A 15,138-nucleotide genomic window follows, 5' to 3' on the forward strand; every position below is an offset into this window, starting at 1 on the left:
AAATTGGAATATTAAGGAAATGAGAGTAATTGCGTGCTTAATGGTTGAATAAATGCTATAACAAAAAAGAGAGTTTGCCTATAATTTTTCAAACTTTGTTAAGCATAGACTAGATATAATCACACACAAACATGCAAAATATCTTGTCATAAGGAAAAGTTCTTGAATTCTTAATTCGTCTAACATATTGAAGCCAATTGTTTCTAATTAAAATTATGTGCCATATAATTGTCTTGATTTTAACTTTGCTATAACATTCTTTTCTATTGATCTCTATCCATTGCTTGAGGACAACCAATAACTTAAGTTTGGGGTGTGATAACCCCGTAAAAATGCTATATTTTGTGCCTTTTTACTTAGGTTATTGGTTGTTTAAAAGCCCATGTCATAGTATTTAGTTGCATTTAAGGTAATATAGTTGCATGTGGTGGTAATGTTTTGCTACAACATTTTATTTTGTAAACTGGTGTTGTTTGATGGGAAATGTTGCTCTCTTTTATTGACGTGTAGATAAAGAAAGCTAAAGGAGAAATAAAGATTTACTATAACATTCTGGATAAGAATATCTGAAGGATTGACAAGTCGGTCGAGAGAAAATATTACTACGACAATTCTAGACAGAAATTATGAGCTTAGAAAAAAATATGAAGATATTTTGATGATTGTTGCCAAGTCGTCCAACCCATACGTGAAGCTCACCTACCAACTTGTCCAACTTACATATGTGAAGGGAATAATCCATTTTTAAGAGATAAAGATAAGGATATCACATTATTAAGGAGGAGTTAGAGAGTTTATGAGAATGAAAGAATTTTAGAGTTAGGGAATTTATGAGAATTTAAGAGCTTTTTGGGAGTTAGTGAGTTAATGGGTAATTTACTCTTAATTATATCCCATTATTCTTGCGAATTATAGAGTTCTTGTTTATTTTAGAATAAATAAGATAAGAGAGAAAAAGAAAATGAGAGAAATACAACAAGAGGCACAAAGTCTTCATCATTTTTCTTTTCTTTATTTTCTTCCTCCTTTCATGGTAACCTCCATAGCCAGCTTCAAGGGGGTAGAAAGCTAGGCCTTTGAGAGAAGCTAGCTTGATAAGATAATTCATTTATATCCAAGGGTCTAAATTTAATATGTAAACCCCTATTTAATCTAATGGTTTATATCCACCCAAACAAAATATCTTACAACTTTTAGGGATAATAATTCATTAAAGAGTCAAACTCTTCCCTTATTTTCACCTTAGAGATGCACAATTCCTTTATTTCAATTTAGTCACTAATCTCCCCCAAAATAAATTCTAAAAGATAAAATTTTCATCTCATACTTCAAATTTAATCCCATAACACAAAAAATTTACCTAACTTGTCCTCAAAATAATTTTATTTACTAATTTAATCCTCAATGAAATTTCAGGGTGTTACATTGGTGACCATTTTATAACTTTTAATAGTAGGAGGACTCAATAAAATAACATCATATAATTAATGATTCATTTTATATGTTTTAATTGTCAAAAGACTCAACAAAATATTGTACCATTTGTAAAATTTACCCTTAAATCATTTAAATAGTAATTAATTAAACTTAGCAGACCTTCTAGAAGGCTCCAAAAAGAGAAAAGATATCACCCTAATGACCCTCCTTTCAACAAATTTCATTTTCCCTCTCCAGCTCTTCCGTTCCGTCCAAAAACACATTTCTAAGCCTGAAAAATCATGTCGTCCGACGGGAACGTCACCGGTGGGTGTGGTGGCGGTAACTTCGTCGGCGTAACCAATAAGCTTTTCTTTTGCTACCAATGCAACCGTACCGTGACAGTGACAATATCCCCGTCCTCTTCCGATCCTTCTTGTCCCATATGCAACGATGGTTTCCTCGAAGAATACGAAAACCCAGACCCTAATCAAAATTCCGGCTTCCCCGACCAGAATCCGAACTCAGTCCCGTTCTCTGACCAGTTCTTATCGTTAACGGATCCGTTCTCTTCCTTGCTTCCGCTCCTTTTTCCTGCCGTTTCTTCTTCTTCTTCTTCTTCAGCATCATCATCATCATCGACAACAACTTCATCGTCCTCTGCTTCTGTTGACCCCAATAACCCTAATTTAACTGGACCGACCCGGTCAGGTAGAGGCGACCCGTTAGCTTTCGATCCGTTTACCTTCATCCAAAATCATTTAAATGATCTGCGTTCGAGCGGCGCGCGCATCGAGTTTGTGATCCAGAACAATCAGTCCGAGGCCGGATTTCGGCTTCCGGCTAACATAGGGGATTATTTCATCGGACCGGGCCTTGATCAATTGATCCAGCAGCTGGCCGAAAATGATCCGAATCGGTATGGTACCCCACCGGCATCTAAATCAGCTATTGAAGCGCTACCTTCGGTGAATATAACGAAGAATAATTCAAATTCGGAGCTTAATCAGTGTGCGGTTTGCATGGACGAATTCGAGGAAGGGACAGAAGCGAAGCAGATGCCCTGTAAGCATCTTTATCATAAGGATTGCATATTGCCGTGGCTGGAATTGCATAATTCGTGCCCCGTGTGTCGTCACGAGTTGCCTACTGATGATCCTGATTATGGGGGGAGGGCTCAAGGGGTGCAGGGGACCGGTGGAGGTAATGGCGGTGGTGATAGTGGGCAGAGGTTCGATGGCGATAATCAGCCTGTTGAGAGGAGCGTTAGGATATCGCTGCCTTGGCCATTTCAAGCTGGGGGACCTGGACCTGGTCCAGGATCTGGTGATAATACGGAGACCAGGCAAGAAGATTTGGATTGAGAATTGTGAGTATCTGTTTGCCTTTTTTAACAATTGTATGCATTATTATATCAAATTTATGGTGCTGTCTTGATAACATGGGGTTGCTAAAACTTGGGCATTTAGTTCAATATATTGTGCATCACATGTAATGTTCAACGACAATGCAATAAGTTCCACAGCTGATACAGTGAAGCTGGTCGTCTGAGTTTTGGGTAATTTTTATTACATGCCTTTTTATCCATTGTTGGGTATTACCAAGTCGCACGGAAATGTGGAGAAGAAGATGGAATACCTGCTAGGCATTAGACCATATTGAAATGCCATACATGTTATGAAGCTCTTTTAGAGCCTTAGGGCCTCGCAGCATTTGGTCAACAAATGATGCAGGTAATTCATGGGAATTTAATAGGAAAGAAATAATTAAAGCAATAAAATATATGCGTTATGTCTTGGAGTCCTAGTTAGATTATTTCCTTGCATTTATTATTGATTGATTTAATTGAAACTATAATGCCTTCTGAAGTTATGAACCATCTTGTTCTTTACCAAAATATTCGTAAAATGTCACCAGTTAGGGTCACTAAGTTAGAGCTACAATTTGAGTTTTTTACTAGCACTTTGTTTTGTTTGCTCACTGTGCATACAACTGGGTCATTACCTATAAAGAGTGTAGCTGATAAACATGGAGGAAGAGATAAAAACTACATTTTTTTGTTGTTATACGTACAAATTTAATTCCTATCTTAACATTTTGAGGGAAAGAAGTCTGAGATTTCTTAAGCATAAAATCTTTCTTGTTATGTGCTTTCCAAAATAGATATTGTTGCTTAGATTTTGATACAAAAACTATAAATTACAATGATAATGGAGGGGAATCCATTGGTCATTTTGATTTAACTTTTCACAAAGACATGCCCGCTAACTACGTTTGATTTCAAATAGTTTTACTTTTTGCTTGGCTTTAGTTGTTTATCATGGACAATTGTCCCATTGACTTTGGAGGGTATTACATGTGGTTAGTTCCTTAATAAGTCATACCTATGTAGTGACCAACATTATGTTTTCAGCTAAAATATTAACAGGGTCCTTCAACTTTGCCACTTTTTTTTTCTTAGTTCTATTACACCCAAATAAGCTTGTAATTTTTATCCAAATAAGCACCTAATCTTTAACATTTTCCCAAATAAATCTCTTAACCTTTAATTTATTCCTCAACAAACTCTTAAAATAAATAACATTTATCTGGAATTGGAGCTTATTTAAGTACACATCAGAGGATATGGGCTTATTTGAGTACAATAAAAGTGTAGGGGTATATTTAGCAAATAAAGAAGTGAAATAGTTGAAGGGTCTTTTGGTGTTTTAGCCTATGTTTTCTGAGTAGTTTTTGTCAACAATGGATTCATTGTGTTCTATGGTTATAGTTGGTATATGCTCCAAATAATCCAACAGATATTTGCTGTGAAAGGCTTGGTGTCTGATCTTGCTGGGTTGAGATGGTAGGAACTTATATAGTAAAAGCTTGAATACCAAAGTTGGAGCTAACATATATGTATAATGTTCTCTAATTTAATAAAGGTAGAAATCACAGAGGCATAGAAAGATGGGGTAGTTGAAGCAATATTTGCTTTTAGAAACATTTTTAAGTAGAAACTAAACAATTCATAGTACCATTTAATTTTCTTTTGGAATTTTGATATCTGAATGGGGTGTTCTTCCAACATAAGAATAAAGTTAATTTATCTTTTGATTTAGGTAATAAGGTTAAGGAAAACATATAAAAAAGTTGTGAGAGAAAAATGGCAGTGGTGAGGGTTTCAGGGTGAGGAATAAACTATGAACTTGTGGCACTAACATCTTATTCTGTGGAAGAAACTCCTGCCAAGTTCTGAAAGTTGTGTTACATGTTATTCCATTGTTAAGCCTTCTGAATACACTTATGGTATTAGTCGATGGGGCTTCAAACCATTTGTATTTTCCTTGGATTGCATTTTTATTATTGAGACATCTAGTTGAAATTTTGTGGACATCTGGATACTGAGAGTTGTTTGTAGCGTAATAACTTTTGATTCTTCACTTTTACAGCTCCATGTGCCTTTCCTTGCATTCATTCTGGCCAATGTCTGATGTCAAACTGAATGATTTCTAATGCTATTGTTAATCCCTTTTTACCTTCCAAAACAATAATTAATATGTAGTTAAAATGTTAGGTTGTGGTGGAAGTTCAATTTATACTGACTTGTACAAGGTGCATATCTTCATATCTTGCCTTCCAAAATAGGTTAAAAGTTTATTTAACAAGTTTTTTTTTAAAGAATGATTGCTGCTGACATTCCATATACCAATAAAACTGTATTTTGATACACAAATCGGAGCAAACTTCTTACTTATCTTTGCATGGTGCAGTAATATTTTAATTTATTCTCGTGATTCTGGTTTATTATTCTGCCTGCATTTACACGGTCAATTTGAATATACCCGAATCATAAATGTACAATAGCATTCTAACTTGGATTTGATTTTTGGCAGCTTAAAATGGAACAAAATACCCACATTTGTTTCATGTGACATGGGGATAAAACATCCACTTTCAGAGTTTGGGTATGAGAGTTGTGTGTAAACATGGAGATTGAGATTAATGTTTTGGTATCGAGTATTATATGTACATCTGAAAATTTAACAGCTTTGTTTGTCTATGACAAGCTACATTTAATCTTTCACATGTTTTTTGTATAGATTATTTGATCCCTACTTATTTTCTTCCCCTTTATATCAGCAAACTATTACTACTTGAAAAATAAAGCCGCTGATCCGAAGAATCGTTTGCAGGACATAATTGAACCACCAGCAGTGAAGTAAATCTAGAAAGGTAAATGTTCTAAAGTATGTTTCCATGGTTTCAGTTACATGAGGAATATGAGCTTTACTATCACTTCATCTCTTGAGCCTGCTTATTCTCAGTTTATAAGTAGTTAGTGCCAGGAAAGGATATGGTACCTTATCATAGCTTTTGTGGTGTTTGATTCGGTTTCGGTTTTTGTTGAACAGGAAGCTCACATATACTTTTTTTTTAAATTATTTTTTATTTAATTGTGGTGGTCGGTGAATACAATACGAAATATATAACACGGTCTAAAGGGCAAAGTAAACAATTGTTATTCTTGTAGGTGCTAATCTTTTCTTTGGTGCCGATTGAGTTTTAGGTCAGTTGATATCGTTATTCTGGTAGTAAATCCGGAACTGTGGGTTCGGAAAAAAGTTTAGAAGGATTATGAGTAATTTAGGTATAAAACCATTCATTTGGTATGTTAATAATTGTATTAGCGTCTAATTGTATCACATTTTCATGAAGATGAAAAAGGGGAAAGACGGAGTTTATCGATGTCCTGCCAATGCCCATGGTCCCAAAACCAAGTGGATCTTGATTCACATGTTGATACTTTTATGGCTTCAGTTGCGTTCCCCACTCCCATCAACTATATATATATATATTAAATAAAATTTTGAAATTGATAATTAGTAAAATGTAATTATCATAATTATTTCTTAAATTTGATAAAACTATTTTGACATTTTTAATTAAATTGATGTCGAATTAACTCTTGATACTAGTTCAATCAATCATTTTATATAGATTTAAGATTTGTTACACAGATAATGTATGTGTACTGTTAGTGGGTAAAACTATAACTCATTATTTATAATAAATTAAATAAATTTAATTTTAAAATTCTATGATATCATAAATAATACTATAAGAAGATTTTACATTTATTGATAATTAATTAACCAAAAAATACACAATTGACGCCCAGATTATCAGCTGCAATAAATCCAAGACGGCCAAATACCTTTAGTGGCGTTTGGTTCGCAGGAATCCCTTGGAATTAAGGGGAATTTGAATTAAATTTTACCACTTTCTCATGTTTGGTTCAAGTTTTTAAAGGGAATTAGAATCTCTCAAGGTTTCAACTTTCCATCAAATGAGGGAAAGTGAATTTCATCCATTCTATGATGGAATTCAATTTCTTTGTTGGAGGGAATTGAAATTTGACTATACTATCCTCATCAATTTTTTGGTAACTTATTCATATATTGAATAAAAATATTTTTTTTTATTTCGGGTCGGGTCGGATTTCTAATTCATATATTCGGGTCTAGTGAAACTTTATTTTGGTAGGGTCGGGTCGGTTTTTTTAAGTGTGATATTCGGGTCGAGTTCGGGTTTAAGGTGAAAAATACCCGACCCGACCCAAATATATATAATTTTACCTTATATATTTAAGAATAATTACAATAATATCTTTATATATATATATATATATATATATATATTTTCAATTAAGTCACTCTTTTTATTGAATAAAAATATTTTTTTTATTATTTCGGGTTGGGTTTCTAATTCATATATTTGGGTCGGATAAGGTGAAGCTTTATTTTGGTTGGGTCGGGTCGGGTTCGGGTTTAGGGTGAAAAATACCCGACCCGACCCAAAAATTATATAATTTTACCTTATATATTTAGGAATAATTACAATAATAACCCTCTATATATAATTTTTTTTTCAATTAAGTCACTGTTTTTATTGAATAAAAATAATTTTCTTATTATTTCAGGCCGAATTTCTAATTCATATATTCGGGTCGGGTCGGGTGAAATTTTATTTTGGTCGGGTCGGGTCTCAGATAGAGTTTCCCTTGTTCTCGGGTCGGGTCGGGTGGACCAAAAACTCGACCCAACCCGACCCATGGTCATCCCTAATTGGGATGATTTTAACTTATGATGTTTATTAGCATGATTTTTATAATTTATTAAAATGAATAATCAATCAATAAAATTTATTATTTTTAAAATTTTTATAATATATTACTACATGTAATTTATAAAACAAACTAAAATTAAGCCCAAAAAACTAAGAAGGGCAATCTTGTCATTTACATTACTGAAATCAAATTCATCTGACATGTCTGCGAACCAAACAAAATATTAAATTGGATTTCAATTCAATTTACTGTCAACCAAACAGAATATGGAATTGGATTCCAATTTCTGATAGATTCTAATTCCTTCACATATTTCAATTCTCTCAGAAACATTCCAGCGAATCAAACGTCACCTTAGAGGTTGTTTGGATCAAAAAATGTGGGATTCTCATGGGAATGGAATCTACATTCCCATGTTTGGTTGGCCAGGAATTTCATTCCCGGTAATGTTTTATTACTAATAGTAGATTTTTTTGGGTATATTACTAGAAATGTCATTACCTCCCTTTCCTTAGGTATTGTTGGATTACCGGCGTTTTGGACTAAAATATCTTTAATTTTTTTTCTTTCAAAAATAGCATTCTTCTGACATTGAATAATAAAAATTCTACGAATGTTAAATTATAAATTTATCCTTAAACTATTTTAGATTTACAAAAAAAAAATTCTATAATTAAAATTTTAAATAAAATTCAGGGATTAAAATAGAATTTTACCCTTTCATTAAACTTTTTTATATTTTTAATTTTGAAAAAAAATATAAATTTTTTTAATTTAAATTTTTTTAAAAAATATATATAAATATTTTTCAACTTGTTAAAAAAATAAATATATAATAAGGATAATTTGATCAAATATACATTTCAATAATCTTTTATTCATTTTATCAAACACGGTAAATCTTACATTATTGCTAAATTAACTAAACATAAAATACAATATTCTCATTAATCATATTCTCTGGTAATCTTATATTCCCACTGGTAATCTTATGTTCCGTGAACCAAACAAACTCTTAGTCTAACAAAACAAACCCCACTAAGAAAACAAGTGAAAGTTCTGCAGCAGTCTCTCGTCCCGCTCATGTCTAATTCAGATGATGTTGCTGCAAACGGAGCCATTACGGACCCTAAGGTATGACAAGCGCCGGTCAACGATTCCCTCACCGTCAAAAAGCCTCCGACCAAAGATCGTCACAGCAAAGTGAACGGCCGTGGGAGAAGGATCCGGATGCCAGTCATTTGTGCGGCTCGTGTTTTCCAGTTGACTCGTGAGTTGGGTCACAAATACGACGGTCAGACCATCGAGTGGCTGTTACGCCAAGCAGAACCATCCATTATAACCGCTACCGGTACCGGGACGATTCCCGCCAACTTCTCCACTGTGTCGGCCTCCGTCCGCGGTCGAGGTGATTCTACTTCTCTGCCGTCGACGACGACGTCTTTGGACCATAATTTTTTACTAGGTCCCGCCGGTTTTATACTTGGGAAACGGGTCAGGTTCGACGATTGTAACACCGGGAAGGACGATTCCGGGGTGATCACGATGGGACCAGATATGGGACATGCGGGTGGTTTCTGGGCTCTTCCAGCTAGGCCCGAGTATGGTCAACAAGTGTGGAGCTTCGCGCCTCCGCCAGAGGTTGCTGTTAATACTGCTAATGCAGCCGCTGCGGAATTTGCCCAGCCACCTAATGCTGCCGCGTTGTTCGTTCAACAACAGCAAGCAATGGGAGAAGCGTCGGCGGCGAGGGTTGGAAAGTATCTTCCCGGGCATCTGAATTTGTTAGCTTCCTTGTCGAGTACTCCAGGAAGCTCGGATCTGAAAGGCGAGTATCCGAATTGAATTCGGGTGGAGCACTTTAGCCTCTTCGTTTGGGAGTGTGTGTATATATATTATAGATCCTATGAATATTTGCTGCTTCAAGAGTGTGAATGTGCAAGTTGAGTTCTAGTTGGAGATTAGGGAATTAGGATTTTGAATGGGAGAATTTGGGTCTCCTTTAACATGGATGATGAAATGGATTCAAAGTAGGGTTTTTGCCTAGCATTCCCATGACTGCTTAGGATTTAGTAGGATTTTGAGGGTTCATGTCAGAGGAGACGTGAATCAAGAGCTATGGTCTTGGCGGTTTGAGGTTTTGCCCAGGATTGGGTTTCCTTTTTGTGATTTGTCATTTCTCTATCTCTCTAGGTTCAGGGTTCAGGACTTGTTGATTCGTCTATGCTTCCCATGTTGAAATAAGTTGTGTAAACTTGAATGTGAACTTTGAAGTATTCATGATCTAGCAATGTGAGTTGAATCTTAAAGCTTCGGATTGTGCATACATAATCGTGGTCCCAAACTTCGAGTTGCTAACAAGAATCATAGGTTTCTTTGCCGCTACTTTGATATAGCTTAGCATTTAAACCCCAGCAACGATGGAAGTTAGATATGAGTTGAATCATAAAAGTGCGGATTGTGCTTGATTAGGCAATATTGAGATTTGAAACTTTGTGTTGCTGATGGTGCTCAAGAATCATTTGTTTCTTTGCTGCTGTCTGTTGTAGCTTAGATTGGAATGTAGCAATAATCAGTGAGTTGAATCTTAAAACTTGCACATGATTGGGGCCTGAAACCTTTGAATTACTAATGGAGTTTGTTAATATACACAAACAAAAATAATGCAGACCTGAGAAAATAGAATCCAATATACAAAACAGGACCCCAATGCAGGATCGAACTGCAGACTGATGCTCTACCACAGAACTATATGGGCTTTGTTGCTCAAATTTCCTTACAAACACCATTGTTCTCTTAATAATTTTTCAAAGTTGTTTGTCCTTTGAGCTTGAAAGTTTTTGTAACCTGTTTGAAAATAATGGATATATTGATTTTTTATGCAAATTCTGAATCTAATATTTTTTTTGAGAAATTTTAAATTTAATATCTTATTTGGAGGAGAAGATGACTCTAGAGGAAGGAACAAGAGTATATTTAATGAGTCTAGAGTCTATGACCTAATAGAATATGAAGAAGAAAAAAATAAGAACTTGACCACCCGATTGAATGTGTTTACTTTTTTTTTTTTTTTGGATAAATGAATGTGTTTACTTTATATTTTGAAACTTTAAAAAACATATTATTTATTGGTAAAATTAGAGATTTAAATAATAACATTATAATTTTATATTTTATTCGGTGAAACCTTCAAAATAATGTACAATATTTTTAAATTGACTAAGAGATAAACGAGAAATTGATGTTAAAAGTAAATTATAATAAATGTTGTTGAATAAAATGTGTTTAATAAAGTTTCATTATGTATATATGATTTATTAATAAAATATTAAATTAATTATTCAATGTAATGAAATATATTTGCGTTCTATAGAGGCTTATTTTTTTAATCAAATTTTGCTTAGGACTCTGGAAATGTCTGAAGCGATTCTAATCGGTGAAACCATCAAAGAATGATAATTACAACGTCGACATGATACAAAAATGAAACTATAAAGCTTTTATCTTTAAAGAAAGAAGATAAAAATAAAAATAAATAACGTGAATGACACATAAATTTTTCATTAATAAAAAACAATTCACATCAACACATGTAATTATCATGCTAATTTTTCTTTTATGATTTAACAGTAGAATGATAACAATAAGAATAAATAAAAACTTTAATGAATAAATTAAAAATTAAATTTTAAAGATCAAACTACGAATGAGAAGAAAATTAAGAGGATGGGATTTATAGTTTACCTTAGTTTCCTTCTCCTTACTTCCAGCTGAGTGAGCTTTAAGCAGAATTTCTCAAAACCCTAGATCACATGCTAAAAAATCCCCAATTGAAAACCCAAATCCTAGTATTTTGCAATGATAAGAAGAAGACTCCCTTCGATAACCTCTATTTGTTCTCAGTTCCTAAAGACCAAACCCATCTCCAGTCCATCACAAAACCTCCATTTCCATTCCCTGCAATCCCCTAAATGTTCCGACCCCATTAACAGAAATGGATCATTTTGGTTTCAGGGTATTAGAGCTTATAGTCTTTTGAGCTTGAACGATCTGAGAGACAATGTTCCCAGAAAGAAGAAGACGAGGAAAGGGAGAGGTATTGGGTCCGGGAAAGGGAAGACCGCCGGTAGAGGACATAAAGGACAGAAGGCTAGAGGTAATGGCAAGTTGGGATTCGAAGGAGGCCAGACTCCGATGCGGCGTCGCTTGCCTAAACGCGGCTTTAAGAACCCTTTTAGCCTCACTTTTCAGGTACCATTTTTCTTGATTTTTGTTCTCCCCACAAATCCGAGCTTTTGTATGTTCATTTGATTCTTGTAAGTTATCTATTTTAGGGGGGCATGGAGATACTTACTGAATAGAAACGAAATTGCTAGGGAAATTAGAAAGTGTATAATTGCATTTTGAATATTTTTTTTTTGTGGCAAGTTGGAAATGAAGTAGAATGTAGTTCTTTTATCTTGCAAGTTTCGGGTTTTGATCTGTCATCACTGCTGGATATTGGAACAACGGTTTTGACTTTCCGATGATCGTCTAAGGAGCTTATGTTTATTTGGATGCTTGTTGCCAGATATACTGTGGATGATAATGCTATTCAAATAGTTTTTTGTGCATATTTTGGTATTGAGAATTAATTCATGTGTTGATGCTTATGACGACGGGACAATGTTTGTGCTAATTTTAATCACTTGTAGAGTTAGAATATTCTTTCGAAATTTTCCATTGTATTCGAAAGTTCTGCTTTGTTTTATTTGAGTTTTTTCTTCTCTTGCTAAATTACTTGTGTATTCCTTCTCTGACAGCCAGTAGGATTGGGAAAGATAGCCAAACTAATAAATGCTGGGAAGATTGATTCTCATGAATTGATCACCATGAAGACTCTCAAGGTAGAGTTAACCTATTCTGATATTCGAATTTAAGTCACCTTTTCAGTGCAATGCTCACACCGATTATTGCTTTTACCTAGGATGTCGAGGCCATCGGGAAACAGATAGAGGACGGAGTAAGGTTGATGGGTCGTGGTTCCGAACAGATCAAGTGGCCGATTCATCTGGAGGTACAAGATTTGTCTGAAATCGTTCTTCATGTTCTACTTATGACTTATTGTTTCTTCGATTTATGTCAGTTTATAATAATTAAAAGAACCTTGCATCATCTATTGCATTTATCGATTCTGGTTGTATGATGACCGAAACTTCAACTCGTGTTGTCTTTCATACATTCTAGTTTCAGATAGATTAGTCACACTTGTAGCCTTCTAGTTTTCTCGGTGCCAGTTAAAGTATGTTCTACGATGTTGAAGTGGGTGAACATTTTAGATTCCGCTTGATTCAGTCTTTATCGATAATATTTCTTTGTTGTGAACCGAATGAAGAAAATAATTGGTCTCACTGTTTAAATTTTCAGGTGTCGAGGGTGACTGTTAGAGCAAAGGAAGCAGTTGAAGCTGCAGGTGGATCTGTGAGGAGAGTGCATTATAACAAATTAGGGTTGAGAGCTCTCCTCAAACCCGAGTGGTTCAAAAAGAAGGGCAGGTTGCTGCCGAAACCAGCCAGGCCTCCTCCGAAGTTGAAGGATAAAGTTGACAGCATAGGACGCCTTCCGGCTCCAACGAAACCCATCCCGATTTTCGCCGAAGAGCAGCCGGTCTCCTCTCCGGCTTAGTAGACTGATGATCGGTTTGTTCGTTCAACCACCGAATTGTTACTCATAATGAGTTATTATGCAATCGGATTTTATTTTTCGACACTCGATAGTTCTCAGGCTTTCCATGTTTCGGAGGGAAATAATCAAATATATTCCAATCATTTTCCATGCAAGAAATAATTTATAACTACGCTCTTTGCACTTGGTTTGATCCACTTCAATCAGCCTTTCTAAGTTCACGTGTTTAAATAATTGGATTAATTTTCTAATTTTTGAGAAGTATGAGGGTAAAATTCTGACAATTCAAAGTAAGTAGTTTTTTTCCTATAGTTAAAAGGGTAAAGTACATTGGTAGTCGTTGTATTTTTTGGGTGTTTGCACTTTGGTCACTAAAATATAGAAGTATTGAAATCATTCTCGTTTGAAATCATTCTCGCTTAGAAAAAGGATTTGATCAAGAAATTATTAACGAAAAAAGGATAAAATTGAGAAAACAAAATTAAATTATGGTTTCAGTCAAACCATTGTATTTAACGGAAATGTCGAGATAATAATGAAGTAATTTGTATAATTAGTCCTTATTATTTACATGTATTATTAATTTGATCTTAAACTTAATTTCTTTTTGGTTACAAACGGGAAAGTGAGTAAATTAATGCAAAGTAAAATCTCGAGGAAAAGAAACTATGAACCTTTGAAGGTGGGGAGTCAAAGACCGCGATCTCCTCTTCCAGCATGCACTCCATTTTGAGAGGGCATCAGCACAAAAGTTGCCTTCACGGTATGTATGTTGGAAATTAAGGATCCAATTCCGAGCTTTGAGGTTGCGAATGTCCTCAATGATGGGTCCCAAAGGGTGAATGGAACAATCTCCATCTTCAATGAGTTGGAGAACCACCTTCGCGTCAACTTCACACACGACGACACTATAGCCGTATTTCCAAGCAAGTCAGAGTCCAATTCGTATGGCGTAGAGTTCAGTCGCTGTGCTCAAGCAAGCTCCCAAATGTACCGCAAACCCCATGATCCACTGTCCAGCTTCATTCCTTAGAATATCGCCTGCTCCAGCGATACCCAAGTTGCTTTGGCTAGCTCCATCCGTATTCAATTTCACAAAGTCGCTGATTGGAGGAGACCATACTACCAGCAGAGTTGTTTTCGAAGTCCCAACAGCAATACAATTAATCCGCAAAAGATCATTTGTGGACGTTTTAACGGAATGCCAGAATCACTCCTCGTCATAAGCGTAATCATCCGATTCAAAGAATTTTTTACATCTCTCTTTCCAAAAGTTCCAAATAATGCAGGAGAAACGGGTAACCCAAAGGAGGGTATTCTTTGAAGTATCTAGGTTCTCGGAAATCCAGGTCTGCAAACCCTGGGCAAAGAAAATGTCCCACCTTGAGTCTCCGACAAACCGATTCTAAGAATTTTGAGCTACAGACAGTTTCGCAGGATAAGATGCAGATTTTCCATAAGGTGACCACAAGTTGAGCAGCTAGAGGAGCTCGATAAGCCCCAAGAAGCTCTTCGGGCGTTGGTGAGTAATCTATCTCTCCAAGCAAACCAAACAAAATAATTCCACTTTGAAATGATTGGCAAACGCCAGATCCAAGAGAAATTAGTCGAAAAAATCCAAATCCTCGGTTGTGAGGGAGAGATAAGCTGAGCGAGTGGTGAATTTTCCATTAGAAGTATGTTGCCAAACATAAGTGTAGCGTGATATAAATGATTCGCAAGGATTGGTGTAATTGTATATTCTAACTTCTCACACTATAAAAAGGAATAAATTGGTAATAGTAGGAGTATGAATAAACAAATAAAATAAATAAGCAAGTAAATAAAAATAGACCGAGATTGAATAAAGAGCATCCCGAGTTATCGTGATTAGTAGTGTGACACTGTCTGGAAAGTCTGAGTAGTTGATTGTCGAGGCAACTCGATTGCCTTGTAAACTGAAAATAATT

General features: G+C 35.2%; 2 protein-coding genes and 1 pseudogene across 2 annotated transcripts; all 3 read left to right on the forward strand.

The window, feature by feature from the left end:
- Window positions 1-1,653: 1,653 nt before the first annotated feature.
- LOC120129269 (E3 ubiquitin-protein ligase RING1-like) lies at window positions 1,654-5,513 on the forward strand. The gene is made up of 2 exons (XM_039146816.1): window positions 1,654-2,785; window positions 5,292-5,513. The coding sequence occupies exon 1, from the start codon at window positions 1,719-1,721 to the stop codon at window positions 2,778-2,780; it is 1,062 nt and encodes a 353-aa protein (XP_039002747.1). The 5' UTR covers window positions 1,654-1,718; the 3' UTR covers window positions 2,781-2,785; window positions 5,292-5,513.
- A 3,069-nt stretch (window positions 5,514-8,582) lies between these two features.
- On the forward strand, window positions 8,583-9,828 carry LOC120129152 (annotated as a pseudogene).
- A 1,448-nt stretch (window positions 9,829-11,276) lies between these two features.
- LOC120129116 (50S ribosomal protein L15-like) lies at window positions 11,277-13,425 on the forward strand. The gene is made up of 4 exons (XM_039146707.1): window positions 11,277-11,776; window positions 12,328-12,411; window positions 12,492-12,581; window positions 12,932-13,425. Exons 1-4 carry the CDS (start codon window positions 11,384-11,386, stop codon window positions 13,187-13,189), a joined length of 825 nt encoding a protein of 274 aa, XP_039002638.1. The 5' UTR covers window positions 11,277-11,383; the 3' UTR covers window positions 13,190-13,425.
- Window positions 13,426-15,138: the final 1,713 nt, after the last annotated feature.

Source organism: Hibiscus syriacus, unplaced genomic scaffold (assembly GCF_006381635.1).
Source record: "Hibiscus syriacus cultivar Baekdansim isolate YM2019G1 unplaced genomic scaffold, ASM638163v2 tig00110483_pilon, whole genome shotgun sequence".
Lineage (NCBI taxonomy): Eukaryota > Viridiplantae > Streptophyta > Magnoliopsida > Malvales > Malvaceae > Hibiscus > Hibiscus syriacus.